This window comes from Salminus brasiliensis, chromosome 1, assembly GCF_030463535.1.
Source record: "Salminus brasiliensis chromosome 1, fSalBra1.hap2, whole genome shotgun sequence".
Classification (NCBI taxonomy): Eukaryota; Metazoa; Chordata; class Actinopteri; order Characiformes; family Bryconidae; genus Salminus; species Salminus brasiliensis.
The window spans coordinates 92,047,220-92,062,898 of record NC_132878.1 but is presented as its reverse complement, the minus strand read 5'-3'; the positions used below and the strand labels follow the sequence as shown (position 1 = coordinate 92,062,898).

The following is a 15,679-nucleotide window of genomic DNA, read 5'->3' as shown; positions in this document are numbered from 1 at the left end:
ACCATTAGTATTAATATTAACCCAGTCAACATGCTCATGTGGGGCTCATGTGGGGCTCATGTGGGTGGAACTTGTCCTAGGTGGCCATGGGCTCTGAGTGGGTTTGTACATGTGTTTTTACTGAGGCCCAGTTGGGCTTCCCAAATGGGCCCTGATCTTTACAGCCCACCTTAATCTTACATGGGTCCCATCTAGGCCCCGTCTGCAGTGCACAACTCAGATGGTAAACATGAGTAACCATGTGTAACCCCTCCTGGTCCCATCACTGACCCTGGTGGGCATCCATATGTGGGGCCAATGTGGAAGTGTGTCCATGTCTAAGGACAAAACATGGACATGTTTGCTGGGAATGAATAAACTCACCATTAGCAATGACATTACTAGTAGAGACCACTGTTTTTCTGTAGGGTTAGCTATTTCTGGCGAATAATAATAAGTATGTTTTTTTAATGAAAGTAATTTTGGGACTTTTGAGTGGCGCTCAAGTGTCGGCCCTGATGGGAGATCACTGGTTCAAGGCGATGCCACAACCATCTGTACCAATGTTCTGTCAGTTTGTGCTACCTTATCAAAATGTCACACCATAGCTTGTATTTGTTACAAATTAATATCAATTAATTTATATTTTAATTAAATATAAAAAAAAAAATAAAGGTGCATGTATTTGTCACTGTACAGCAAAATGTGTCCTCTGCATTTAACCCATTTGTGGTAGTGAACACACACACACACACTAGTGAACTAGAGGCAGTGAGCACACACACCCCCATCCAGAGCGGTGGGCAGCCAACTCCAGCACCCGGGGAGCAGAGAGGGTAAAGGGCCTTGCTCAAGGGCCCAACAGTGGCAGCTTACCAAGCCCGGGAATTGAACCCACAACCATGATATCTAACCGCTGAGCCACCACTGCCCCTATAACCACTTGTTAAAATATTAGCATCATTTATACAGGGATATCAACATCTATCTAAATTAGCTACAAAAAATGATATATACTTTCCTTTCCATTAGATACCATTATAAATCCACCAGCAACCTTTACCAGATGAACTGGTTTAAACTGGTGGAAACTGTGGACACTATACTGGTTGGGATGGCAGTTAAACTGCACCTCCTGATCTTGGTGGGACTATCTGATTTCAGCAGACCCTTCCAGCCTATGATCCAGGCAGCAAATATTGTGGTGCTGCATGAATCAGTTTGGCTCAGTTGAACTGCAGTGAATCGGATCGGACCGCCTTGCTGGGGGAAAGTGATTCGAATGAGTCGGTTCGTTGAAGAGTCGCCAGCTCGCGCACCGGCCGTTAAAGCTTTCCTCGTTCAAACTCTCCCGTTGAACATGGAGCAGCTAACGGTCACGGCCAGAGTGCTCGTCTTTATCTGCTTAATATTTCCCTGCCAGGGAGCTGAACGAATCAAACAAAGAGGATTAAGACAGAAGGACATTGAATACATGGACAAAGTAAGACTTTACTTTACTTTTGTAATATTTTTCAGTCCTAAACTCGCGGGGGAAAGTTTGTGGCACCGCCAGAAACTGCGCTTGTAGACGTGGGTAGCTAAGTTTCTGAGGGCAAAGAGCTAAAGCTAGTCATTTCTTTTTGTCTTTATTTCAAGCTAAAAGTGACTTAAATAGTCGTACAAATTGTTTTAGATAAAAGTAAACTGTGACTGTGAGTACTAGATAGTCTTAGACTCTACTTAGGCTCTGTTTTAGCCAATGTTTTGGGTCATTTTGGTCTGAAAATAGCACAAACATTGAGCTAACTGACTAGAAACAGTGGGATCATCTTCTAAATGTACTCAGAAAACTACAAAAACTTTCAGAAGAACATGGACACCCAGGACCTGAGACTGAGCTCCAAACTGAGCTCCAAACTGAGCTATCTCTACATCCCACCTCTGCTCACTTAGCTAGTGTTCTCTATTTAAAGGAAAATATCATACATAACTCAGTGCTTCATATTTAAGCAAAGTTTTTCAAGGTATTAAATGGTTTACTGTAGAGAAGCTCACCAACTCTGATGTCTTTACAGTGGTGGTGATAAGCAGCAGGGGTCCGAATGCCCCCCAACACAAGTTAAGCCATTTTACGCACCGTCTAAAGCCACCAGTGAAGATGAGGCGTGTCGTCTCAGTGTTATGTACACATTTGATGGTGGGAAAATAGTGGTAGGTCTTCTTTTGGGACTATTTTGCCTCATAACGGACTCCCATGTCTATGTCTGTTGCATTTTAAAGGTAAGTTATAGTCCAACGCAGGTCAAACAGACCATACAACTGCAAAATCCGTCAGAGGAGCATGTCAATAATTGGAAATTGGAAATTCTCTCTTCACTGGCTTCCTGTAGCTGCTCCCGCATCACCTCTGATGCTGGCAGACAAAGCCAAGAACGGACCAGACCCACTGTACTTGATGGCAGTGGTCAAAAGCCCATCTGCACCCAGAGCCCCTCCAGCTTCAAGTATGGCTCGGCTTGACCCGTCATCTCTTAAAATCCACAGAAGACAAGCGTCCCCTGGGTGTCCTAACAGCAGAGTGAAGACCCAGCACTTCCAGGAGTACTAGTCCTATATAAAGATCTAGACTAGATCCTAGTCTATATAAACTAGCTAAGGGTATTATAAGAGGAGCATGTCAATAATTGGAAATTGACTTGGTGTAGTGTATGTAAAGGGGAATTCCACCACATTTTCAAGGTTTTTGTCTAAGGAAGGTCTTGGGATTGCAAGCAAAGTAGTCAGCTTTCTTTACAGTGGTGGATGGTGATAGAAACCAGAGGTCCTGAGGTCTACAATACAAATGAAGCCATGTTATTTACTGTCCAAAGCCACCAGTGAAGCTGAAATATGGCTTTTATATATGGCAGTTATGCATGAAGTTTTGATGGTGGTAAACTAGAGCCAGATCTTTTTTGGGGACTACGTTGCCTCTTAACGTCCTGCATGTCTACTCATTTTAAAGTTTACATTTTAGGCCAAAACCTAAACCTTCTCATAGCATCATAAAACAGTGTCTCAGGCTGTGTATTAATATGAAATAACTATTTCATGTCGATACATTTGGTGAGGGAGCTTTTAGAGGCATTACAAGCCTGGGGTTTGTGGCATGATCCCTAAGTGGGTTTTCCTCCTCCTTATCTTACCTCACACATGATAGGTTAAGTGTCTGTGCTAAATGCTTCCCCTAGCTGTGAGTGTGAGTGTGCTTTGCCCTGCGATGGACTGATGCCCTGTCCAGGGGGTATTCCTGCCTTGCGCCAATGATTCTAGGTAGGCTCCAAACCCAGATGCACCTTGACCACGTCTGGTTTCTTTCACCACCATTGTAAACAGTTCTCACTTGGTAAGCTTTTTTTTTTTTAAGAGCATTTCACAAAAAGCCCACTTTGAATGACTTTCTTTACATCTTTTAATTGAATGAAAATGTAGAAATATTGGTGGCATTCCTTTTTAAGTAGATCCTAGAGAAAAACAAAGTATTCTCATTTCTCCTGCAAACCCCAGCAGGTGATAACCATTAGGTGTCAGTTTCACTGTTCTTAGAGACTAAACAGTCACATTTTACCTGATACGACTGGTGCCAGTGTTACTAAAGCCACAGAGATCTGCTCTGATTTACAAAATGCAAATTAGAATGATTTGAAATGGGTTGGGTTAAAAGGTAAGTTAATGGATAAGTCCTTATCAAGTAATAGATGGCAAAAAAGCAATTACAGTCCAAAACACATGCTGATGGGAGTCATTTGTGATCCTTTTAGTGCACTGAGGGACACACAGGCAAACAGAACTGCACCAGAAACACAGCTGAGAGCCAGTCTACACAAAATAACATGGTAATTTTCATTTCCATTTGATGTTTATTCAATAGAAATGTAATCAGAGAAAACTGCAAATAATAGTCTGATACTCTGTATTGTAACGTTTATAGCTATAAGCGAGTTTTCAAGTGCCCTCGGGGGAATTTAGGGTGCTTTCGCACCTACCTTCTGACTTTTTAGTCTGATCCGAACCAAAATAGCAGGCGTGGAACGACCAAAGGTCCGACCAAAAGAGGTGGTCTTGGTTCGGATCAAAGTGAACCATGGTTGGGTTGGTTTGCAGTTTAAAAACAAACACTGTTTTGGATGGTTGAGACATTTGCACCAATTACAGGAAGTTGAGGCCGGGTATCATCACCCATTAAACAATAGAAGAAGAAAAGGAACTGGAAAAGAAGTAAAAATTAGCAACGGGAGCACATGAAGATGATTATATCGGTGGATGATGAGATAACTGTTGCATGGCAAGGGTGTTCATTTGGTGAATTGGAAATTGAAGTTGTTGCTGCTGGTAGTAGTGCTGTAATATTATCAGTTAAGTGGAACCAAATCAATGTAAATTGACAACACAACAACATCAGACGCACACCCCTCAACAAACTAATCAATGTCAAGTATAGGAAGAGGCAGCCCACGCAACTCCCATAGCCCATTCATTTTTTTAGTACGCTCTCTGAACTACTGTGAGGGTTACATATACAGTGTAACAAAAATCTGAACCTTTGGACATTGGTCCGGTGTGGTTTCCAGTATTGCAGCCCTGTCCTGATTTCACTTCCTAATCCTACCTCATAACAGACACTTCTTGCTTGATGTTGTCATTTGTAATCTGCATGAAAAGTGCTGTATAATATCTCCTGTTTTGAAACCACAACAATCACCACTTCTTCCATGTTGGCTCAGGCAGAGCAGAGACCATGCTTAGCTCGTTATAAGTCACACAGCCAGTCGGGACGCAAACTTGCATGTCAAAGTTCAACAAAGTTGCACTCGTCACGGGGACGTTTTTGGGCAAAATTTATTTGCATGGATGTCGTGAACATAAAACTTGCCTGCCACTGCAAATTTTATGGAAATGTATGGGATTTCGGCCATGAAAAAAATGTGGGACACTCCTTAGAACTTAAGCATGCATGGGTACTGAAACTACTGCCTATAGACTGGATAGGTGGATAAATGGAAATGCTTAGCTTGTGGTAGATTGAAAACAGGCTATTTTTGCTGCATAGTTTCTGAATATGGACTGTGTGGACTAGGGGTCAACTTTAATGGTGTTTGAACTACACCAGGCTTGTTTTTTAGGAAAGTTTGTGGAAAATGTGGTTTTCCACAATATGGGACCTTTAATTTAACTTCCACAACCCGAAGTGACTCTGCTGGTGTAGTGCTGTGTGTTGTTTTTTCAGTGTTATCATTTGCTACCATTGTATATTAGTTAAGGGCCTCTCTTTCTCTCTTATTCAGTCATCTCTCACTCGTTCTGCCCTTTTCTCTCACATTCCCCTTTACTCTTGTTTACTATTTGTCTTTCCAACTCTCTCGCAATGTCTCTAGCTTTCATTCTCTAATTCCTTTATCTCTCTCTTCTCCAATTCAGTTTCTCTCTCTCGTGTTGATGAATTTATTCCTAATGTATCTATAAACATGTCCTAAGTGCTCTGTGTTGTGCACCTAATTTCATTCCCTTTAGAAAGAGAGCAGCAGTCCAGATCTGTTTAGCTCTAAACCCATTGATTTTATGACTAACGGTTGCGTTTTTATTACTCAGTGATGTTGAGAGAGTCAATGCGCTTGATCATCGGCGGACGGTTAACTACTAAGAGTGTTGCAAACAGCTGCAATAAGTTATCCTAAAAAGCCTCGCCTCGCTCCGAGGCATTTTGACAGCAAGTGGAAATAGAAAGCAGTAAACAGAGTCAATTGATGGCTACAGCTCTCCGAATGAGTTTTTAAAGGAGTCTGCGTCTGACCAGCAAGGACTTGGAAGGAGCGGTGCGTTCTGACAAGTCCACCTTTTTTTATTTATTTTTTTCCCCATTCAGGCTAGCATGTTTACTTCAGGCCATAGGACACCATAGAGGCCGGCCACATGACGCCTCGGCCTGGCTTATTGCGAGCCAAACTGAATGGGAAATGAAAAAAGATCAAGGGCGCAGTCTATCAGGGCCGGAGAAGGGGAGCAAAAAAAATACGTAGCTCCCTGATTCATCATAGTTCATCATCTAAAAAAAGCTTCCCCTTCAGCATCTTATTGTAAATGGTTCTATTACTTAAATATCATACCAGATTTATCATTGTAATGAAAAATCTCAGAGCTAAGGGGGAGCGCTCATCTATTTGAATTGATTCAATATTCACTCCATTGTAAGGGCCTGTGGAGTGGGCCGGCTCACCTCAGTGCATTTTTCATCTGGGCTCTCCCATGAGCCTCCTCGGCTGGCGCATTTCAGTCGGTGGCTTTCAATTGATGGAGCCGACGGCCCCGGCTGCCGTGGTCCACCCCGGTCAAACGCAGTTGTTTATCTGTGTGTGCATCCGTGCCTTTTGTTTGTGGGGATCCTTGAGCCTGCTGTCAATAAGAAGGTGCCAGAAGCGCCGAGGTGTGAGAGCACCGGGGCCCTTAATAAATATGAATACGTTTTACTCCGCGGCCTGCCTCTGGCCGATAGCGAGAAGATTTATGGCTTGGTTAAAGACCCTTATTTCCACGCTCTGCGCTCACAGGCATACCGATGAGGCTGTGAATTACTCTGGCAGGTGGGAGTGCGGGTGACGCCACAGCTATTCGATGGCAAAAGCAGACCCGCTCTCGTAGCAGGCCACCTATTGTCCTCAGCGCCAGGGTCAGGTTACAGGAGCGGTGCTCCTTCATGTTAGCCCCAAGGGCAATAGACTCTGTGCTTCAAAGATATGAATCTTTTTCTACATTGGTTAGTGCCAGAACTGTCTACAGCAAACTGTACATACTGCACATCTAAAGGTTCATGACACATACAACCTGCCCTGACACCATAACCTTTAAAGTAGTTCAGTGGCAAATCACACTTTTACACACTTTACCCCAAATATAGTCAATCAAATCACAGTCTATCATTTAGTGTCTTCATTTTCTATAGGTGCAAGGGATGGTCCACCCTTTACCCGGTACCCTATTATCATGCCCTTTTGGACATCAGTCAAATTAGTATATTCAGTATATTTTCTACCTTTATCTTAAAATATTCCCATTTTATTCCCATTAATTCCAGTTAATTCCCATTACCCGCTTATTCCCATGGTATGTTTTTTGTATTCTTATGCCTTCATATCTGTTATTGACAAAAAACAGTACATTGGTGATGGTGTATGATATAGTTCCTTTCAATTATCCAATATTTTCTCTTTACTAAAATTCCTAAAGTTAAAAAAAAAAAGTTTACATGTTGGAATATTTCCAAAGTTCCCGTGGAAAGATAGCAGTAATTTACTGGAAATTTACCTTAAATATTTCATCACCCTAATACAGGCCATGCCACTACCTTTTGCTAGTGTCATCCAAGCCAGGGGGGGTTATTCCCACTATTATGTAGTAGTAATATTTTGATACTAAATTATGGTTATTAATACATTAAATAATTATAAATAGGAGTGTGAAGACTAGCGCATGCTTCCTCTGAGACACACAAAGCTCTATCACATCTTTTTGACATTCTGCTAACACTGCATTAATAGACAGCTAAACATGGTTGCTCGTATTACAGAAGTAGACCAATGTAGTGTTAGGAGTCCTGCCCAAGGAATCTACCAGGAATTGAACCACAGTCTCCCACATGGTGTGGTAGCTTACTGGCAGGTAGTGGTGTTATCTGTTGCACCACACCAACCATGTTACATTACTAGTTGCGTCCAAGTACAGTACTTACAGTGATTTGATTGGATTTTTGTTTCACAATCAGGAAAGTTGTCATTTTGGAAGCCAAAAATTATATCACATCTCAAATAAAGGTGCTAAAAGACAATATGGAGCATAGCATAAAAATATATATTTTGCCAGCATCTGCCTGGAAAACAGATCTGGACAGGATGAAAATGATCAGTCCACCATTAAGGCCAGTGAAAAACAGCAGGTAATTCACGCTGTATTTTTTTCTGAGGATGAGGGAGAAAGGTACAGATATGAAATCAAACCACAGAGGAGCTCCTTTGAAAAGAGAGGGCTTCAGCCGTAACCATTACCAATAATATCCTGCCCTGTAACCCTTATATAACCTTAATCAGCAATACCCTTAACATCCCAGCTCAACTGAACACATTAGCATTATCATGCAGACATTACTCTCTCCAGTGTGAATACATTAGGACAAATTTATGAATTAGTTCATTACACCTGTATTCTTGATGCTTTGATTGAAAGGCTTGACCTATCAATATTTCAGCAGACTCAGCTTTCTGTCATACAGCTGAGTGGCAAGACTCTTCATTAGGATGCTTATCTGTCAGAGTAATGCTTGCATAATTAGTTGGACATTTTTTAACACGTCTTTGGTTTGGGGTATTGAATGCTCTGACAGGAATATCAAGTGCAGTTTTTTTATTACATCTTCACCCTGCCTAAAAGCTGAGCTTATTCTCTGGTGGTGTCTTTAGAATTTCAAAAGCCACACTATTCCAATACAGCTGAGGAATTATTTATAAATATTTGATGCATTTCATTCTGGATAAGCAGAATGTTTAGGTGACACTGATATCTGCATTTTATTCATTTATACTGCATTTGTAACTTCCAATACTAGTAAATGTTGTATTCTTCGAAACACAAATTCATGTGGATTTAGTTCAGATTTCTCCATTTTTTTTTTAAATATGTGTATTATTACAATTCATCACTACAGTACATCATGTTGTGCTGCATTGGTTTACATAGTATTGCAGCATTTCATACACTATTATTGTATTGGGATTTGCTTTTGGCTAGCGCTATAAATGTTTATGAAATATTGCACTTTTATAATGTTGTGCTTTATTATGTTGAAAAAATGAAAGTTTAAAGTCCAGGTTGGTGAAGGTTGTGTAATGGAGTGGGGGATGTTATCACTTAGCACTCTTTGGGCCCATTAATACCAATCAATCATCTTAAATGCCACAGCCTATTTGATGTTGATGATCTTGTGCATTCCTTCATGAACTTGCTTTACCCAATGTCCTAACAGCTACTTCAGGCAAAATTAATTTCATACTGATTTATAAACATGACAATGAAACCAGTGTTCTTCAGTCAGTAGCCTTTCCAGTCAACAAATCCGAATCCAGAGAACACCTTTGGGATGTAGTAGAAATGGAGATTCGCAGCATGAAAGTGCTCCTTAAAAATCTGGAATAATGTGAGGCAGTCATGTCAACAAAGACAAGCTACCTGACCAGGATACTAACCAGTATTAGAATAGTCTTCCTGCTGCTGGAAAGTGTAATTCTAGATGAATATTTTATATTTTAGGTTTATATTCTCATTTAGATTTAGTTACAAATGCCTTATTAGAGAGATATGATTGACATTGTTTTTAATTGTCACCTTTCTGAAATAATAAAAAAAAAACAGTAGGCTCACATGCTGTCCTCTCTGTGTCCTCTCAGTGCAGTATGTGGTTCAATGCAGCCAGATTTTAGCCTGGCACCTGCTCACTTTTCTGGGTCTGGCTTCCTGGAGTTTTAGATGAATTAGATTATTCAGTGCTTTTTTTCTAATGTGTGTTTAGCTCCAGTTTGATTTAGCCGAGGTAGTCTAGTTTGTTTTCAAAGGAGTGGAGAGAGTGGAGAATGGAGTGGAGAGAGAATCAGTGGTAAAAGCCACATGGCTAACGTTGGCTTTAAGTTTAGCATCCCCACTCACACACTGGCACAGGAAAAGCTGCTGTCATGAGGCCTGGTTCACATAGCAACCCCTACTCCCCTAACTAGCAGAGTGTGGAGGTGATGTGCTCGTCTCCAGTGTTACAAAGACCAGCAACACCATACATGACATGGCATCGCTGTTGTGCAGTTTTAGTTGTCGAAAGGCTTTTCGCTCGTAGGCTGGGTGGGGAATGGGGGGAAATAGAGTCTTAGATAAATCTCGATTCTGAATCGATTCACAAACGTCACCAATCGATTTTCTAAATGTTAATTGATGGAATGCAAAGGGTGGAACTCTGTAGTGCACTACCTGGATAGTCTGTGGCGTCCACATAACAGAGACACACGATAGATTAGCGACATCCATTACCACACGTAACTGCACATTCTACCACACGAGTGGCAGCTAGCGTCTCGTACACTAAAACAATAGAGTGAATAAGGGCTGTGTGGGTGCAGATATGGCTGAGCTGTTACAAGATCACTAAGAAAGATTTAGCTTTAGTAAGGCTGTTGCTGCTGAGCTGGGTAAATCCCTACATGTGAAATGCTTTTCCCCCACACGCTAAACCTGACCTCTCAGCGAGCGCTCAAGTTGCCCACTGTGCCAAGGTGTTTTTCTATCGCAGCCCAACAGCAAAACCACACATTCCACACATTTTGTTTAAATTAATAAAATATACTGGAAGTAAATCCATTATTGATAATTACATATATTTCACTTTAAAAGTTCCAAGTAGAGTCACACAGTGAGAAAAAAAGAAATCCTGTATAAAAGAAAGAGGCATTAAGATGATCAAGAATCGTTTTAGAAGCCCTTTGAATGGTCAGTTCGCAATGGTGCCTAGATATTCCCACTCCTAACTGGGTAGATGGACATTTTTGCGGGTGTAAAGTCTCATGTATAATGACTCAAGGGCCTTGGAATTGGTCTGTTTTACCAACGTTTATTGTTTTTCTCTTCAGTGAAGAATCAGCAGTGTCACATCCATGGACTGAACCCTAATTATCCAACTATACCAAGATAAATATAGCTTTCCATTCTAGGAGACCTATATGGTTTTGCTCTTTTGCTGGGAGAGTGCAAATTCATTTGCCACTGGTGCCATGACCAAAAACGTTGGCAAACATTGGAGCATTTTGACAATGTGCACTATGTGAACTGTGCACCATCAAGCAGTGTGTGGTTAGCTAGCAGAAGAGAATGTAGCCAGATTTTAGCCTAGCACCTGCTCACTTCTCCCTGCTCTGGCTTCCTGGAGTTTTAGCTGAAAAATGGATTAGTCCCCTTCTGATGTGTTTTTAGCTCCAGTTTGGTTCAGCTGAGATAGTCTAGTTTGTTTTCAGAGTGGATGTTGAAAAGAATTGATGGTAAAAGCCATCTGGCTAACGTTGGCTTTAAGCTTAGCATACCCACGCACTTCCCTTCAGCGGGAGTGATTGCAAATTCATATCCCACTGATTCCGTGACCAAAAAACGTTGGCAAATATTGGAGTATTATTCACAATATTTTTACAGACGCTGATCAAACTGTGCACCATCATTATAGGCCAGCCATTGTGTGGGAGGGCTCTAATATAGACTAATAGTTTTATGCTGTTTGTAAGTAGCTGTAAAATGTTACTTTGGGCAAAAAGATGAGTGCATGTACATGCTTAATATTATTATAATGGATTATAATCAGTTCTAATGTCCCATGCTGGTGAATGTCCACCTTCAAATCAATGCATGGCAATGCATTAATGTGTTTTAACACCCTACACAGTACTGTTCAGTATGCACATAATATTGACACTGTTTAAGTAGTGTGACATTTTTCTGTTTACATACTCCACTTATGCAAGCGCAGATGTTCAAATACAGCCAGGCTGCAGATCTACTGAGAGGCTTTATAGGTCACAGTAGCTTAAGTCTGGGCAAAGTTATCGCAACAACTTCTGTTCTGGTCTCAGACAAGTGCAGTGCGGTCCAAATGTTTGTCTTCTATACCGAGCAGACCGGGTGGGTGGCGTATTGTTCTGGCGTCTCTTTGGCAGAGTCCGGCGTCTGTGTTTGAATCAGTCTGAGACACAGTCAGCATCTGTGTAAACAGCAGCAGGGGTGGAAAATAAATCACACTGCTGGTGACCGGAGCCCGTCGCTGCCTACACAGATAAATGATTCAGAATCTTCTGCATGATTCATGGAGAGAGGCAGAGAGGGAGGACATGAGCCTTGACATTCCACCGGACGTTTTTTGATTACCTAGTATTTTTCCTTTACTTGATCAATGAAATGCAGGGGTGTTGGAACAAAAGGCTTATATACAGGGCTGGAGTATTAAATCTGTAATCAGTAAAGAACAAAAATGTAGATCTAATTTATTTCCTGGATGATTAATGGTGATTTTAAACCCTGTTCAGAAAGAATATGGAAGAAAGGAATTGTATTGTTATCACTATGAAAAGTGTGATTGTATCTACCCTTTTTCAGTTCCGCTGCACCTCCATATATCAGCCCACCCCCTTTCGGAGCCAGGAGATTGCTCAAATACAAGCCACTTCACGTTCTGAATGCAAATTGCATTCTTTTGAAATTGGCCAGTTTCTATTTTCTATTTTAGCAGGATGAAGCCAGGCTTGTTTCTCTGAAACTACCGTTGCTGACAGTTGCCTTTATTTTCAGTGAAATCTGATTCTGCAGTTGGCAGTGTTCATGCAGCCGTGTGGCAAACATGCAGTGGTGATAAACAGGAGGTACGTTTTAGTGTGGTCAGCCTTGGTTTTTCTCTTCTTTCAGTGTGCAATACTGTCTGGCCAGACATAGTGTTCTTTTTGTTGCATTATATATAAAAACATGACTTTTTTTAGCAGTGGACAATGTCTTATCGTTACCATAAAAAACTACATTGTAGTATGCTAAGACGCTTGTCGCTGAATGCAATCAAATTCTCACAGCGGTGCTCCAGTACTTTAGTCAAAATCTAATCGAAAACCTTTCTTCCCTGGACAGTAGAGATGGTTACTCCAACAAAAGCAGCATAATATATTGTTGTAGTACCCTTGATTTCAGAAGAAACAATAAATGAGCAGGTGTCCCAATACTTTTTTCAGAGTTTTTTCAGCTTAGTTTCTGTATATGAACTGTATGAACTGGGTAATGAATGGTATTTTTTAACAATATTAATTATTACTTCAAACTTCTTTATTTCACTGAAGCAATTGTATATGATGGGCCCTCTAACAATATGACATGGTTTGAGATAAGTACAGGATGAGCTAGGTATATAGACTGAATATTGGCTATACTTTTTTAATATCTTCATACACTAAACTTGTCATGGCTGTTCCACTACACTTCAGGTAAAGCAGAAAGGGTATCACTTTACTTGGAAAGTCTGTTATAGATGCTGCAACTGAGCTGACATGACTATCTAACCCTAACATTACCCTAAACCTTAAATCTAACCTTAAACCTAACCCTAAAAGGGTACAGTTGTGGTTAAGGTTAGGTGTAAATTTACATTCAACAGACAGTCATTTACATTCAGCTTAGAGCATATTCAGTTGAATGTCAAGTGAGCGTCTATAAGACATCTACAATGAACACTCCAAGTAAAGTGAAGTTCCATTGCGACAGATTTGATTAGCTCCCACCAGATTTCAGGCCACACTGTGATTTAAAAGCTATTTAGTTTGCTCATAGTTAATGACAGTTCATTTAAGATGCCTGAAGAGCTCACGTACCTTCCTAACCACAGCATGAGGCAATATTGGAAGGTTTCGTGATTGCAGAATTTACAATGGTGGCATAAACAAGGCAATTAGAGCTCCAGCACGTTTCATTAAGGTACTGTTTAGTCTGCCTCCGAGTTTGACAGAGGCACCATACTTCCAGGTCCTTCCTTAAGGTTTGTAATAAATCAAGGTGGCACGATGGCCGCACTTTTCTAAAAATCAGAGCGCTCCAAATTGCGGTTTTAATGGCCTGTAACACGCTGTGTAATCCATTACAGTGTCAGATAAACCTGTTGGATCCAGTTGTTGTTTACTTTCTTGTCGCAGTACTCCAGCTGCCTGCAGGGTCCAGCAGGCATCCCAGGCAAGGAAGGAAATCCAGGAGTGAACGGAATCCCGGGCACGCCAGGTGTTCCAGGGCGAGACGGGGCCAAGGGGGAGAAGGGGGAATGCGTCAGTGAGATATTTGAGGAGCCCTGGAGACCCAACTACAAACAGTGTGCGTGGAACTCCCTCAACTACGGCATTGACCTGGGCAAAATCACAGTGAGTGACTGGTTATAGTTTTAACAGCTGATTCAGCTCTTTTATGTACTTCATGAGTTGAATCAACTGTGCTATTTCAGGAAAAATGCCAAATGCCAAATCCTGTGGCTCTCCAGGGCAGTTTCTTTCTTTCTGTCTACTGCAATTGCCTCAGATTAGGCCTTCTAGGCCTGGATAATAAAATGGTAATGAGAATATCAGAATCATACATTTTCTGTATCAGTGATTATACCATTTAAAAGGATTTGTTCCCCATATTTTTCTCCAATATAGTTTTTTTTTTCAGTTCCAGCCCATTAGCTAGGTCTTCACCTATCACACAATGCTCTCAGCTTGTCACTGGAAAGCTGAACAGGCTTAAAGGAGAACGCTAATGCTAATGTAACATCAGCTAACAGACACTTGCATTGCAGGGGGGTGCATCCTGATCTCTGGGACTCAGATGGGCATTAGATGGCAGTGACATCACCAGAGATCTTAACTAGTCTGTTTAGATGGACAAAGTCTAGCCATTCACCTACAACAGAATAAACAGCCAAGACAGTTAGCAGAGTTAGCTAAAGAGATATTTTAAGTGTTGAGCATATAAAAGGTCATGAATTTGAGGAATCAGACACTGTATGTCCAAATGTTTGCGGACACCCCTTCTAATGAAGGCATTCGGCTACTTTGAAGTTGCACCCATTGCTGACACAGACGTGCAAACACACACACAAAGCTTCTTTAGTGCTTGTAGGGAAGTATTGGCACCATACCTAATGCCTGGTGTGGGCTAGAAGGGTATGAAGCCCCTCCAGCATTGAGCAATGGAACAGTGGAACTGTGCTCTCTATAATGATGGATCATGTGTCCTTTAGGAATGAGTTGTGGAGTTGGGAACGAGGTGGGGTGGTAATCATCCAACATCCTGACCTTACTGACACGGTTGTCACTAAATGCAATTAAATCCTCACAGCAATGCTCCTCCAAAATCTAGTAGAGAGCATTCTTCCCTATACAGTAAAGACAGTTACTCCAACAAAAGCACAGGACACAGGGCTACTGCAGAGCAGGTCGTATTTGGGTGGTAGCTCATTCTCAGCACTGCAGTGACACTGACATGTTGGTGGTGTGTGAGTGTGTGTAGCGCTGGTATGAGAGAACGAGAGAATGGCCAACACAAACTGTGCAGCAACAGATCAGCCTCTGTCTCTGAATTTACATCTACAAGGTGGACCAACCAGGTAGGAGGGTCTAATAGAGTGGACAGTGAATAGACACAGTGTTTAAACACTCCAGCAGCACTGCTGCTGTGACCCCTGTGGGGTCCTGATCATTGAAGAACAAGGTGAAAGAAAGTCATAGTATGCAGAGAAACAGATGGACTACAGTCCCGGCTGATGTGATTTATACATGATGTATACACAATAACATACACACTATTGAACTGTCTGATTCAAATAGGGCTGCAACTATGGAATATTTTTGGAATCGAGTATTCTGTCAATGTTTTTATTGATTAACCGAGTAATCGGATAAATCATACTTTTGTTTTTTTTGTTTACAACTGTGTTATGCAACATGAAAGGCCTCTTGAAATAAGAAAGCAACTGGCTGTTATTCCTCGTAAATAGTTTTCATTGAAACTGAACACTTTTACAAGGTCAAAGCTTAAAACTTTTGGCTTATTGGCTCCAGAACTAAGTCTATTTAATCAACCTTTCCGTGAAACATATTTGTCCTTAAAT

General features: G+C 41.3%; 1 protein-coding gene across 2 annotated transcripts in view; it reads left to right on the top strand.

The window, feature by feature from the left end:
- Nucleotides 1–1,339: 1,339 nt before the first annotated feature.
- The window catches only part of cthrc1b (collagen triple helix repeat containing 1b), a 19,768-nt gene continuing 5,428 nt past the window's right edge, over nucleotides 1,340–15,679 (top strand). The window contains exons 1-3 of one of the 2 annotated variants that reach the window (XM_072692419.1): nucleotides 1,340–1,462; nucleotides 3,762–3,836; nucleotides 13,734–13,952. In XM_072692419.1, coding sequence (XP_072548520.1) covers nucleotides 1,340–1,462; nucleotides 3,762–3,836; nucleotides 13,734–13,952 — 417 coding nt within the window. The remainder of the gene's footprint in view (nucleotides 1,463–3,761; nucleotides 3,837–13,733; nucleotides 13,953–15,679) is intronic. The other variant, XM_072692420.1, reaches the window with a different exon arrangement.